General features: G+C 49.1%; 1 protein-coding gene across 10 annotated transcripts in view; it reads left to right on the top strand.

Annotated features, from left to right (window-relative positions):
* Positions 1-1795: 1795 nt before the first annotated feature.
* The window catches only part of EPS15L1 (epidermal growth factor receptor pathway substrate 15 like 1), a 98209-nt gene continuing 86393 nt past the window's right edge, over positions 1796-13611 (top strand). For 9 of the 10 annotated variants that reach the window (XM_090289873.1, XM_090289868.1, XM_090289870.1 and 6 more), the window contains exon 1: positions 1796-1911. In XM_090289873.1, coding sequence (XP_090145999.1) covers positions 1834-1911 — 78 coding nt within the window. In that variant the 5' untranslated portion in view covers positions 1796-1833. The remainder of the gene's footprint in view (positions 1912-13611) is intronic. The other variant, XM_090289866.1, reaches the window with a different exon arrangement.

Here is a 13611-nt window from a genome sequence, read left to right as displayed (position 1 = left end):
CTGGCCACCACTGGATCACCTGTGCTGAGACTAGGGGTGCTCAAGGGGCATAAGGAGCATTTGATGGGTAAATGGTTGTTGAACGAGTCACAAAGCACACTATACCCATCTGGATAGCATGAGGTACACCAAGTCCCTGAAGACACTGGAGCAGCAGTTCTTGAGACTGCAGAATGGAGCAGATGGACAAGAAGCTGTGCCCCACCCTTGAGATCACATGGCCTTCTAGCTTGCCTCCCTGAGAAACAGTGTCCAGGCACCATCACAGGGGACCAGGTAATGGTAGGGGGGCAACCTGCCCTAAAGAGAGCTTGGGCCACATTGGTCAGCTGCCTGGTTGGCCCTTCCTTCTTTTCACCCTGTTAGTGGAAACCCACCACAGATGACTGGGTGTCCAGAGCCAATGGAGGGCAAAAAATGTTGTTAAACAAAACTTTTAACTTTCCAAGGCTGAAATTCTTTTTATTTTTTAAAAAGATTTTATTTATTTATTTAGAGAGAGAAGGGAGGGAGAAGGAGAGCAAGAGAAACACTGATGAGTGAGAGATACATCGATTGGTTGCCTCTTTCATGCCTGTAACTGGAGGTCTGACATGCAACCCAGGCATGTGCTCTGAACAGGAATCAAACCAGCAACCTTTTGGTTTGCAGACTGGCGCTCAATCCACTGAGCCATACCAGCCAGGGCATCTTTTTAAGAGAAAGGGTTTATTGGGCCATTGCTAACAAGAAAAAATAGACAGGTCCTGGAGCATGGAATATAAACCACCAGTAGCAGTGACAGGTGGAAAAGGTAACATGTCCACCATCCTGGATTGGATAAGCGTTTTTTTACATATCAAATAGTGGGGAGAAAATGTAAGTTATTTTGAAAAAGTTTACATTGGCTATTGATAAAGGAGATGGGAGAAGGTGCTCATTCTGGGATAGGTGCAGAGTCCGGAAAGTTCATGTGTAAACAAGAAGCAAAGGCTCCTGGGTTTGAAGTCAGCCCAGGGCTTCAACATACACTCAGGCATGTAAGCAGTCTTGTTAGCTGACCCCCAGCTGTAACAGCCTTTTCTCTCTCTCTCTCTCACTCTCCAGCTTGCTGTAATTTAATTTAGATCACCTCAGAAATTTTATCATGTCTAAATAAATGCCCGTCCAGGAATGGTCCTCCAGTAAACATCGGATGCCTGTTCCACGCTGGGCACAGTGTGAGGCATAGAGATGGAACACCACCGAACACATATTACGATTCCCTCTTTTCAAGAGCCTAGAGGCTAGAGAGGTTACTTAAGAGGAGGCTGGGAATTGACGCCAGGCGTCGTAGGTGCACAGACGAGTTGTGTCGCAATCCAGTTTAGCCAAAGCTCTAAGGCGGCAGTCCCAGATTCGAACACTGACAGGTATTCCAGAACACAGGGCACCGTGTCTGGCACGGCGAGGGTCTCGACCTCTTGCGGGGTGGGCAACAGATCCACATAATGCATTTGCCAGCCGCACAGGGAGGCGAACAGAATCCCTAGCTGAAAGCCGGGCATCGGCAAGGGCCAGGAGTAAGAAGATAAGGTCAGGTAGACATCCGGAGGGATGTGAGGCACGGCACAACCCCCGTTAGGATTCCTTGAACCTGCGCGCTTCCCAGGCCCCGCCCCCTAACAGCCCGGCCAAGGCGCACGTGACCCTGCTCTCGATCCGGCCCCTGAAGGCGCGAATACGCGTGCGCGGCCGTGCTTTGGTCCCGCCCACTCCCAGGCCCAGCTGCGCGCGCACCGCTCCTCCCACTAGTACGCACGCGCGGTCCCGCCCCCCAGTTCCCCGGCGCTCGGAGCCGGAGTCCGTGGGAAGATGGCGGCGCCGCTCCTCCCGCTCTCTCAGCAGGTACTGGCCTGGCGGACCCGCAGGGGCGCGGCGCCAGTTCACGAGGTGGGCGCCGCGGGGAGGTCGAGGAGTGGGGGCAACTGGCTGAGCGGTGGCGGCTTGCGCTGATGGGCCCTGGTGGAGGACGCGCGAGGGTACAGGCTGTTCTGAAGGTGACAGGCCGGCTCGGGGCCTCCCGCGCCCCAGCGACCCTCGGCGTGGGGCGACCAGGTCGGGCTGCGGCGCGTATCTCCTCGGCCTGGGACCCGAGCCCGACAGCCCTCCGCCACAGCTCCCAGGCCGGGTGAGGCCCGGTGGTTTTGGACTCCCTTTTGGGGAGGTGGGCGAGGGAAGCGAGCATCTGTGCCGGTGCGGCGGCCCCGCGAGTCTTTGTCTCCTGTCCTCTCCCAGCTCCGGGACGGACAGTGTCCCCCGCAGGGTGGAGGGAAGAGCCGCACCGGAGCCAGGACCTGCCAGTAGCGGGATCCTGGACTCATCTCTCCCTCCCTTGGGAGTCGCTTCGGTTACACCAGAGCCGTGAATGGGGGGATCTCAGGTCTCCGGGCGTCTTTCTGTGTCTTCATGTCCGCCTGATGCTCTTTCTAAGGGGCAGTAACTGTGGAAAAAAGAGCCATGCGCAAGCAGCCCTGCTTTCTGGGAGAGACGTTCATTCATTTATCCTTACGTCTGATGTGCGTTGTACCAGGTGCTTGGGAGCACAGCAAGTCACCCAGACAGACAAGGTCGCTGCTCTCCTGGAGGTTACACTTTCGTGGGAACTAGAAACTACCTCTGTCTTGCTAATAACAGCCGCCTTTATTTGCTGAATATCTGTGTTCTATTTGCTGTAATATCACCGTATTATAAGCACTTTGCAAGAATTACCTAGGGATTAAGAGTGAGGACACAGGGTCACATCATCTTGTGTTCCAATCTTGGCTCCAGCACTTATTCTTCTGAGTGTCCTTAGATGAAGCTCTTAGCCTCTTCAGGCTTCAATCACCTCATTTGGAAAATAGGAAAGAAAATACTGAGATAACGTGAAGAATAAGCACGTAAAGCCCTTAGAATAAGTGCCTGGCACATCGGAAGCACTCAGTGATACTATAATTGTCATCATTTAATTCTCTGGCAGATTTGGACATGTGGGAATAGAGACCACAGCAATAAGAATGCCAAACCCTAGTAGAGCTGATAAGCAGGTTGATGTGAGTGGTCCGCCGATCCAAGGAGAGACTCACACATACCTGCTAAATCTTGCAAGAACTGCCAATTTGTAACTGTCATTAAATTGAAAGCATTAAAAGCCAGCGGTTACTAATCAACAAGTTCTTGTAACAGATATGAAAGTGCTCTGTAAACATAAGTGCCCTACAGATGTTGGGTATTACTATTAATAGCCAATTGCTACAGTTTGGTGTGTCAGGGTTGAAACTTACTTAGGCTTATTTAATGAGAAAACGCTGCTGCTGCTTTTTTTTTTTTAAGATTTTATTTATTTTTAGAGAGAGGGGAAGGGAGGGAGAAAGAACAGGAGAAACATCGATCAGTTGCCTCCAGCAATGTGCCCTGACAGGGGGCTGAACCCACAACCCAGGCCTGTGCTGGGACCAGGAATCAAACTGGAGATCTTTTCATTTTGTGGGACAGTGCTCAACTGATTCAGCCACACTGGTCAGTGCCAAGCATTCTGTTTTTTTAAGGGGAATCTTTTTTCAAATTTTGCCACTAGCCTTAATTTGAACTTGGATCACAATAGCTAATGTTTATTGAATGCTTTATTTATTTTTTAATCCTCATCCAAGAACATGTTTCCATTGATTTTAGGGAGAGAGGAAGGGAGAGCGAGAGAAACATTGATGTGAGGGAAAAACACCAATTGGTTTCATCAAGTATGTGCCCCATGTGTGTCCTGACCAGGAATTGAACTGGCATCTTTTTGGTGCACAGGACAACACTCCAGCCAACTGAGCCTCGGTCAGGACAGAGTGCTTTAGAGTTTATTAATGGCTTTCTAACATGTTGGCACTTATCAGCACAACAAAGAGGGGATTCTTATTTTACTGATGAAGGATTAGCTTCAGAGGAAGGCAGTGACTGCTGCTGGGAGGTAAGGCAAGAAAACCTGAATCAGGTCAGTCAGGTCATGTGATTCTCCTGCTTAGTACCTTTTCGAATAAAATCCAGTCACATGCGCCCCACCCCCACCCCCCAGGAAGTCCTGCTGGTGTCTGCTAGCCTCTGTTGCCTGCTATCTCTGGCACCACACTGCAGTCATACTTTATACTTGCTGCCTTTCCTTTCCTCTTTCCTCAGGGTGTCTCCACAGGTAGTTCATTTTCCCTGAAGCGCTCTTTCCTGCTTCTTCCCTTGATAATCCAGTGCCTGGCTTCTTTCTCTCCTTCAGGTGGCAGCTCAAATGTCATTTTTTCCAGAGACCTTTGCTGGTCACATCTCTTAAGACCTCTTGATCCTGGGTGCTGGGCATGGATTCAGGGACATGGGATCAAGAAGCCTGTGCTTGCTGTTATTGGGTGCCCAGTCTGCTGGGGAGACAGATAGCAAACAGACCCATAGCCACCTGAGGACTGTGACTGATGCTGAGGGGTGGTGTGAGGAAGACACACTGCTGGGGGAGGGTCCACTTATGACAGGTGCCATGAAGTAGGGAACAGCTACTTGTACTACCCAGCTCTGTTCACAGGTGGCTCTTCTCTATGTGTGGCGTAGGTGCTGAGGGCAGGAGCAAAATTGAACAAGGATTTGTAAGAGACTGACATCCTGGATCCTCTGGCCTCTGACAAGGTCAGGTCACTGACTTCTGTGCTTTTTCCTCTTGCTTTCTCTATATGTTTGTTGAATAAAGACATGGCCAGGTTTTCTTCCATTGGGTAATTATGTTATCATTGCTCTATACCTGTACTTAAGTGAAGCGGTTGCGCCAGGTGTTCCTGTCAACCCAGGTGTGAGGCACAACCCTTCCAGGCACTTCCATTCTGGCTGAGGAGATCGCATGGTTAATAGATAATTACAGGGGAAGGATGGATGTGATTCTAGGATAGTTTCTGGTTGGGGCAATTGGGGCTTAGGAGGCTGTGATCTGATTGGATTGAGGTGTAAGGCATACTTGCAATATGGGTGGCCAGTTGAAGGTGAATAAGTAGGGTGGTTAGCTAGTGGTTTTGTAGAGGGACAGGGAGGGTGTTTTTCCTCTGCCCCCAGCACTGCCTAAGCTTTTCCCATCAGCAGCTTCCTGGTCTGTTCCCTACTTTCTGATATCTTTGTGGCATCTTCCCTGTACCCTGAATATAAATCTTGTTAGTTTGAAGGGTCTGTAGTTCTTTCTCAGGGAGCGGGTTTTTTCTCCCCCTTCAACATCTCATTGATTTACATCTGTCTCGGCACAGCTTTCCTTCACCTCACCCACACTGGAAACACACCTGTGTTACCCTTTTGTACCATGTGTTCTCATAGGTTACCAGCGACTTTGCCATTCTTAACCCCAATGGCTGTCGTTGGGGTTGGTCCCCCTTGAAACACTTGTCACTATCGTCTACCCATAGGCCTTCACACACTCTCTTCTGCCCCCAAATGTCAGCCTTCTCTGCCTGCATCCTTTCTCTCTGTCCTTTGTCTTTGGCATGTTCATGCACCACACTCTAAAAACCTGCCTTCCCCCATCTTCTGGAGTCTAACCTTCTGTTTCTCCTTCGCTCCTGCCAGCCTGCTGGACTCTGGAACTGGCCACCTCCTTACCACGCCCACAAGTTCGTGAGCTAGGGCTGTTTCACTTCCTGCTAAGCCTCTCCCTCCTAGTTCATCCCACATCACTGCGGAATTCATCTTCTGAAACGGATCCTCAACCACCTGCCTGTTCCAGAAACCACCTAACAGCTCCCATTTCCCTCCTTCCAGTATGTCCGGCTTGATTGTTTCTGGCCTGGCATTCCCACGCCCCCTACTCCCACTCCACCTTACCCGTGGGCTTGTTCTCCCACTCTTCTATCATCTGCACACAAACCCCTTGTTCTTCTCAGTGCTTCTCCCAACCCCCATGGCTCTGTTACTGGAACCTCATGCTGTAACCTCCTGCTACATCCTGCCTGCTCAGCTGTTCTCAGAGGCCTCTTTGGTAGTATCTTCCCTCAGCCCCATCTGAATGAGAGCTCTTCCTCCTGTCCATCCATTGGGTCCCTTGTGTGGCCCGTGGACCTAGGAAGTACATGGTAACTGAAGGAAAGCATTGGGCTCATTGGTAAGGAGAGCCTTCCCTGTGCCCAAGGAGTTTTGTCTTCCTTCACCCACCCACTCCAGGCCACTGGGCTCCTCCCCACTTAGTCATGTGCTCCCTTTCCCGTTTTGCAAATGGGAAACAGACCCATAGAAGTTGCAGTAACTTGCTGAAGTTTCATAGCTGGCGGATGCAGAGCTGGGGTTGACCCACATCCATCTGTCTGAAGAACTCTGCTCTTTCCACTCTCCAGGCAGCCTGCTGGGCACCCCGCCCAAACAACACCCGGCCAGTGTGTCTGGAATGAATGCCGATTGCTTGGGACACTTGTCTGTCCTTCTGTCCCCTGATTTTTTTCTCTAAAATAATTGCTAGTCTCTCTATCTTACTAGAGTGCTAATGGTAATGCGGCATAAATTGGTGGGCAGAGAGCCAGGTTTGAGAGGAAAGTTTGGCCCCACCCTGTAAAATGCAGAATTACTTGGCCATCTATCTGATTGACCTGCATTTGCCTGTTTTTTGTTGACGAAGTAGCTCCAGATCAAGCAGGAACATCTAAATTTCACCTCCTCTGCCCCAATTTTGAACTTTAAAGCAACTTTCCCACTCCTGGTTCTTAACCCCAGTCAGCTGATCCGGGAAGTGGAGTGACTGTCTTGGATCAGATAATTCCCTAGAGCTAAGTGTCCACTCTAATGCCTCAGGCTGTGCCACATTATCGTGCTGACAGACAGAAACACTGCCAACACCCAGGTGAAAGGCACCTTATCAGTCCCATTCTGGGTGGTGCTTTCAGGTTATCGCCATCTGAGTAGCCAGCATCCACGCAAAAAGCTACTACATATTCTTCCTCCTAGATGACTCTTAAGTCCTGTTACCATTTGAGGTCTGTTCAGGGTACCTGTGTTTTAGTGTTAGGGTCCCCAGGTATTCTTTTTCAGTGCCCTTAGTTGTGCAGTATTTTGTGCACCTCAGTTTTCTTATTGGCAATTTGGGAATAACTCAGTTTTATATATCTGCCTCACAGCAGTAGAGTGTCAGGATCCTGCAGGGTGACGGGTGTGCTGTCAGTGTGTTTATTTATGTATCATGTTTCTCTTTCAGCGAGTATTTACTGGGCATCTTATCTTTGCTGGGCACTTTATGGGCTGTGGGATATAGCAGTGAACCTGAAGACAGTCCTTATCCATGGAGCTGAGGTTCTAAGGAGTGAGACAGAGACATAAGGAAATGAGCAGGTGTGTGCTGAGTCTGTCCCATGGCAATGGGATCGTGCTGTGAGAACTGTGAAGCGAGACCTCATATGTGAGGTCCAGGAAGGCCTCACCACAAAGTTGCCTTGAGCAGAGAAGGTGTTTTGGATTACTCAATTTATCCTCCTGGTTACTCTGGTCGGTCTTATTCTCACTTTATAAAGGGTAAATTGAGGCCAGCAGGCGTTACAGCATTTGCAAAAGGTCGCATCCAACAAGCTCTGCTCACATGGTTCTTCTGACCCGGGACTGGGCTCTGCATTGCACTGTAGTTTCCTATTTTTTTTTTTTTTTTAATTCTTATTTACTGATTCTAGAGACAGAGAGGGAGGGAGGAATACTGATCTGTTGCTCCACTTATCCGTGTATCCACTGGCTGTCTCCTGTATGTGCCCTGACGGGATTGAACCTGCAACCTTGGCATTTCAGAATGATGCGCCAACGAACTGAGCACCCAGCCAAGGCTGTAGTTTTCTTGTTTTTGAAAATTTTTTAAAGCTGCTAAGCCTTACAACAGTGTGTGATCTCATTTGTTTTTAAACACTGGTTGTGATGCCCCAGCTGGTGTGGCTCAGTTGGTTGGGTGTTGTCCTGCAAACAAAGTGGTCACCAGTTCAATTCCCAGTCAAGATACATGCCTGGATTGTGGATTCAGTTCCCAGTCAGGGCATGTGTAAGAGGCAGCTGGTTGCTGTTTCTCTCACATCAGTGTTTCTCTCCCTCTATTTCTCTCTCCTCTCCCCTCTCTCTGGAATCAATAAAAGAAAAACAAATTTAAACACTCATTGCGTTACCTGTTCACTAGGTACTATGGAGTCTGGTGGAGAGAAGATCACTTGTTTACATTTTTATTTTGTTGTTTTAATCTCATCTCATTGGAAGGTGGAGGGGAAATGGAAAGGTCTCATCGACTTGACAAGGGTTCAGCAGGTTTCCCTGTCGGAGTGGGTGCTCAGTCCTTCAAGGCTGATGCACAGTGGGTGGACCATACCTGGCCTACAAGGAGGGTCAGGCCATGAATTGGGGGAGGGGTGGATAACTTGCTTCCACTTGGGTATATTGGAGATGTTGCATGGGGAAGAAGGGGCATTTGGACTGGATTGTGGGGATGCTGGGAAGGGAGGGAGGAATGGCATCTCAGACAGGCAAAGCAGAATGAGCAGAAGCCAAAGGTCACCATTTCAGCTTAAATGGCCAAATGCAAGGCCAGGGCTAAGATTCTGGGGTCTATGTCCCTCTTTTAATTAGGGTAACTTAGGATAAAGGTTTTCTAAATGAGACACAGGAGTCTGGACCTGGCCTACCAATTAGCCTGAGACAAAAGGGATTGACTGAGTGTCTGCTTGCCCAGACAGACGTGGGGGAGGGAGACCTGCCAAAGGCTACTCCTGTGTAGGATGTTTTGCCTGCCATTGTAGTGCCAGTTCTTAGTGCCTCGAGCCATTGGAGAGAAAAGTAGAGGCACAGGTAACAACAAACAGCCACGTGCTGGTTTCCTTCTGGCGCTTGCTGGGTGGAATTCTTCTAACCTTGCTAGCAGAATCGATTTATTGATTTGATTACATTTCAGATCGGCTGCTAAAAAATCAATTCTCCTTTTGTATACACTGGTTGAAAGCAAGGAGCTGTGGTGCCAGGAAACCTGGCTGTGCTTCGTCCAGCGTGTGGCACACCTGTATCCTGCAGCTTCTAGATTTGCCCTCCCTGTGCACTCAGCTGTGGCCCCTTGGCCCTTCTTTCAGTTGCTTGCCTAAGTGACATTCCCTCTTGCCTCAGGGCCTCTGTACTTGTTATGTATTGCCTCTCTTTGGGATGTCCTTTTCCCTTTCATCTCTGGGTTAGTCCTTACTCCTCTTCACTATCAGCTGACACATCAGTTCCTCATGTGAAGCCTTTCCTGACAGACTGGCCCAGCCCCTCTGTTACTGCCTGTGGGGATGCCCTGTACTTTTACAGATATCAGTTTGTAATGTTATTTTGGGATCATTTGACTGATGGTCTCTTTCCCCCACCACCTTTATGGATTAGTTCCATAAAAGCAGGGGCTCTGCCTGTTTTAATTTATCCTTGTACCCCAGGTGCTTAATACTTATCTGTTGAATGAATGGCTGAATGGAAAGGCAGGTCCACATTATGGGAGGCAGTGAAGAGCTGTGGCAGGTTCTTGAGGTGTGAAGTGACACATTTAGACTGACCACTTACACAGGGAATGCCCGGAGCTTGCTGTGGTATGGGCGTGAAGTGATAAGAGCAACCTGGCCTGAGAGTGTTTCTGGAAAAGCAGAGGGGGCTGGAGATGGAAGGAATATGCAGGATGGTGATTGGTCAGGGGCCCTCTAAATGGGGGGAGGAAGCAGGAGAAAGAAGCTGGTGTGTGTGTGTAGCCAGCAGGATAAGACAGGCCTGCCAGGTGGGTGGCTGTGTTAGTTGAGACAAGACCCACCATCTTGCAACAGGCCTTCTGTGCTGGGTGAGATCCCCCCATTCAGGTGCAGTGGAGAAGCAGCCCAACTCCTGGTGGGAGACTCTCATGTTCTGTTGACTCGGCACCTACCGCCTGACCGAGTGAGTAAAACTAGGGCCCTCCCTTCAGATGGGCTCCTCTCTGCTAGGCACAGACACAGTGTGGCATGCTCCCTCAGCCACACAGGTGGGATGAATCCCTCCACTGCTCCAGCAGGACGGGGGGAGGCAGACGTGTGCAGCCTTTCAGACCTCTCCACCATCTGTACAGCTTCCTCTGCCTATTCAGAGCCCCTTTCTCTGCCTGGTAACCCAGGGCCCCCCAGAACAGTGTTGGGAGAGATTTGGGCCACAAGTCTTGAACAGAAGTAAGGAAGTGTGGTTGCATACCCAGTTTACATGTTTTTATCATTGACCACTCTAGGTGTCACTGTCGTCATCCCCGTGCTCGTTTCTGAACAAGGAAACTTAAGAAAGTGAGAGGTAAAACTACTGGTTTCAGGCCTTCCGGGAGGTGTGGTGCCTGATGATTCTCTTCTGTGGATGCCACACCATGGGCTCCTGGGGAGGGCAGGGGCAGGTTTGTCTCTGCTGCATCCAGCAGCTCCTGACACAGGCAAGTGAGAGTAGCATGGGGTGGGGTGGGTGGAGCAGTCTGTCTCTGGCTGCCTTCGTTGGCAGTTGGTCTCTGGGAATGTTTTATTTCTTGGGTGAAAAAACAGGCTCAGGGCAGGATTCTGCTTGCCCAGACGCACTCCCTTAGTGACCACCCATGTCCTGGTGCCAAGCTCCTACTCTTCCCCTTGGGGCTCCCACTGTCTCTTCTGCTCTCGGAGGGTGAGAAAAGAGGTTCTTTTATTAGTGATTTACCAATGACCATAATAATCGTACCTGTCCATTATTGATCAATAGAAAATTGGCTTTTCTTAATCTGCATAGGATGTGCTTTTCAATTTTACATTATCCAGTGGAAAAAGAAAACACTTTTGTAAAGGGAAATGATTAAACAGGACAAAAACTGTTGACAATGAGGCTCTCACATTGAGAACTTAACCAGGATTAGTGTTGTGGAGGTGGGCTTGCTCTCTCTATCCCGCCTACCCTGGAAAGGGCACAGTTTGTGGTGGGGGTCCCAGAACCCCATAGACCCAGGTGTGCATTACTGTAGACATTTCTCCCTTTGGTGTTTTCTGGATAAAGACGAGAACTGCCTCTGTGCTGTGGCACAGCCCTACATCTGTTTGGACACTTTCTCTGTGGAAAAGAAGATGCCAGAGGGGCTTGGCCAACATCATGGTTGCTGACTGGGCAGGTGAGCCTGGTGGTTGCCGTGGTGCCAGTCAGTTATTTTGCTCCTCGCACACTAGGCTATGGAATTGGCATTTCCTTTCAGGCCAAACTGTTAGTGTTGGCATTTGACTCTGTGGATTTAATTTTTTTGGTTGACTTTTTGCCACTAGAAAATACTCATTTTTTGAAAAAAGTTTTCTTTATTTTCAGAGAGGGAGGAAGGGAGGGAGAAAGAGGGAGACAAACATTAATGTGTGATTGCCTCTCGTGCGTTCCCAACTGGGGACCTGGCCTGCAACCTAGGCACGTGCCCTGACAGAGAACTGGGAATTGAACCTGTGACCCTTTGGTTCACAGGCTGGCACCCAATTCATTACGCCACATCAGCCAGGCTAATTTTTTTTTTTTGAGAGGAAGGGGGAGAGAGATAGAACCATTGATTTGTTGTTCCAATTATTTATGCATTGTTTGGTTCATTCTCGTTTGTCCCCTGACTGGGGATTTAACTGCAACCTTGGCACTTCAGGATGACGCTGTAACTGACTGAGCTACTTGGCCAGGGCTAGGAAATATCCTTTAATTTAGCAGTCCCGACCTTTTTGATTCCAGGGACCAGTTTTTCCACAAACGGGGGCCGGGGCGGAGCAGAGCTCGAGTGGGGTGGGGGTCAGAAGGCGGAGCTCAGAGGAGCTTCCCTGGAAGCCCAGTTCCTAACAGGCCACGATCTGGTACTGGTCTGCGGCCTGGGGGTTAGGGACCCCTGCTTTAATTCACAATCACCTAAGTGGATTTTTATAGGTATGCACTTAACCTACTGTGTGTGAAATTGTACATTTTTAAAAATTGGCAACCGAGAACTGGTAATAGACTGTTCTATTCTGGATGTTGGGCACAGCTCAGCCAACTAGATGAGAGAAAAAACTGAGTACAACATGTACTATAGTGTGTTCACTGTTTGGTGAAATATTTCATTGTTTGGCAAAGATCGTTTGTGTGGCAGGTGTAAGGACCATAATTTGACACCTGCAGCACAGTCCTGGTTAATAACCTTGCCCAACTTCCCTCCCCACCCCCTTGATTCTTTGTAAATAAAACCTGTTCCTCTGCCTCAATAGTAATAACAATAACAATCACAATAATAAATTTATAATGGCTTCCTGTAGTCTAATTTGATGTTTACAGTAATCCTTAGGGTGGCATTGCGTTATAGTCATTTCCATCCCTGAGAATACGGTCCAAGACCCCCAGTGGGTGCCTGAAACTGCATAGTAGCAAATCCTATATACACTACATTTTTTTTCGATACATGCACACCTCTCTTCTCTCTTTTTTTTAAAAAGATTTTATTTATTTTTAGAGAGAGGGGAAGGGAGGGAGAAATAGAGGAAGAGAAACATCGATGTGCAAGAGATACATCGATCGGTTGCCTCTTCACATGCCTCCAACGGTGACCTGGTCCACAACCCAGGCATGCTTCCTCTCTGGGACTAGAACAGGCAACCTTTTGGTTTGCAGGCTGGCATTCAGTCCACTGAGCCACACCAGCCAGGACATCTTTTTTTTATTTTTTTTATTTTGAGAGTATGTTTGTTAAAGCTGGGGACAATGAAACAAGGAAGTGCTTAGGATAGAAGAAGCAGCAGGAGAAATCCTAGGCAGGGCTGCTGTCAGCTCACCAAAAAGTCAGAGAAAAGGGGTCTTGGAGACAGGCTCAAGGGGTTAGTCCGGGACAAGCTGTCACTGTCCATTGCTCCCCTGGTTGCTAGTCTCGTGAGGACCCTTAGAGGTGAGGAGATGCATGCCTGAGCGGGAAGAAAGGTGCAGTTGTACTCCCGGAAGGAGGAGCCCCACACTTCTCTTAAAGGAAGCACTTGATGGCTTCTCTCTGGCACATCCAAATTGCAGGCGTCACTATTCTTGCACTTTGGGGCCATTATTAAGTCAAGTAAGGGTGACTTGAATACAAGTACTGCAGTACTGCAACAGTCAGCCTGATAACCGCGACAGCTAAGCGACTAATGGAAGATAACGTGTACAGCTTGGAGATGCTGCACAAAGGTATAATTCATATCCTGGTGGGACAGAGCAGGGATGGTGTGAGACTTCATTATGCTACTCGAAATGGCGCAAAATTTAAAATGTATGAATTGCTTATTACTGGAATTTTCCATGTAGTATTTTTGGACCAGGGTTGACTTCAGGTAACTGAAACCACGGAAAGTGAAACTGAAGATAAGGGGGACCACTGTATTCCCACTTTATGAATGGAGAAACTGAGGCCCAGTGAGGCTTTGTGGACTGCTTTTGCTCTGCTGCTGAGTGGTGGTGCTGTGTCTGCCCAGGCACTGACCACTCTGCGCTCCTCTCACCCTCTCTCTCCTGAGGCTTCATCTAAATCTTCCTCATTCCAGGAACAAGCATTTACGAAAGGCTGCTTCTGGGCCCTGCAGTGCACAAGGTGGGAAAAATGTGAAACCTCCACCCCCCCCGGAATTGAAAATGTAGGGAGAGGCAGTCATTACAGTCCCT

This window comes from Furipterus horrens, unplaced genomic scaffold (assembly GCF_987537825.1).
Source record: "Furipterus horrens unplaced genomic scaffold, mFurHor1.1.pri manual_scaffold_10, whole genome shotgun sequence".
NCBI lineage: Eukaryota > Metazoa > Chordata > Mammalia > Chiroptera > Furipteridae > Furipterus > Furipterus horrens.
This window is presented reverse-complemented; position numbering and strand designations above follow the sequence as displayed.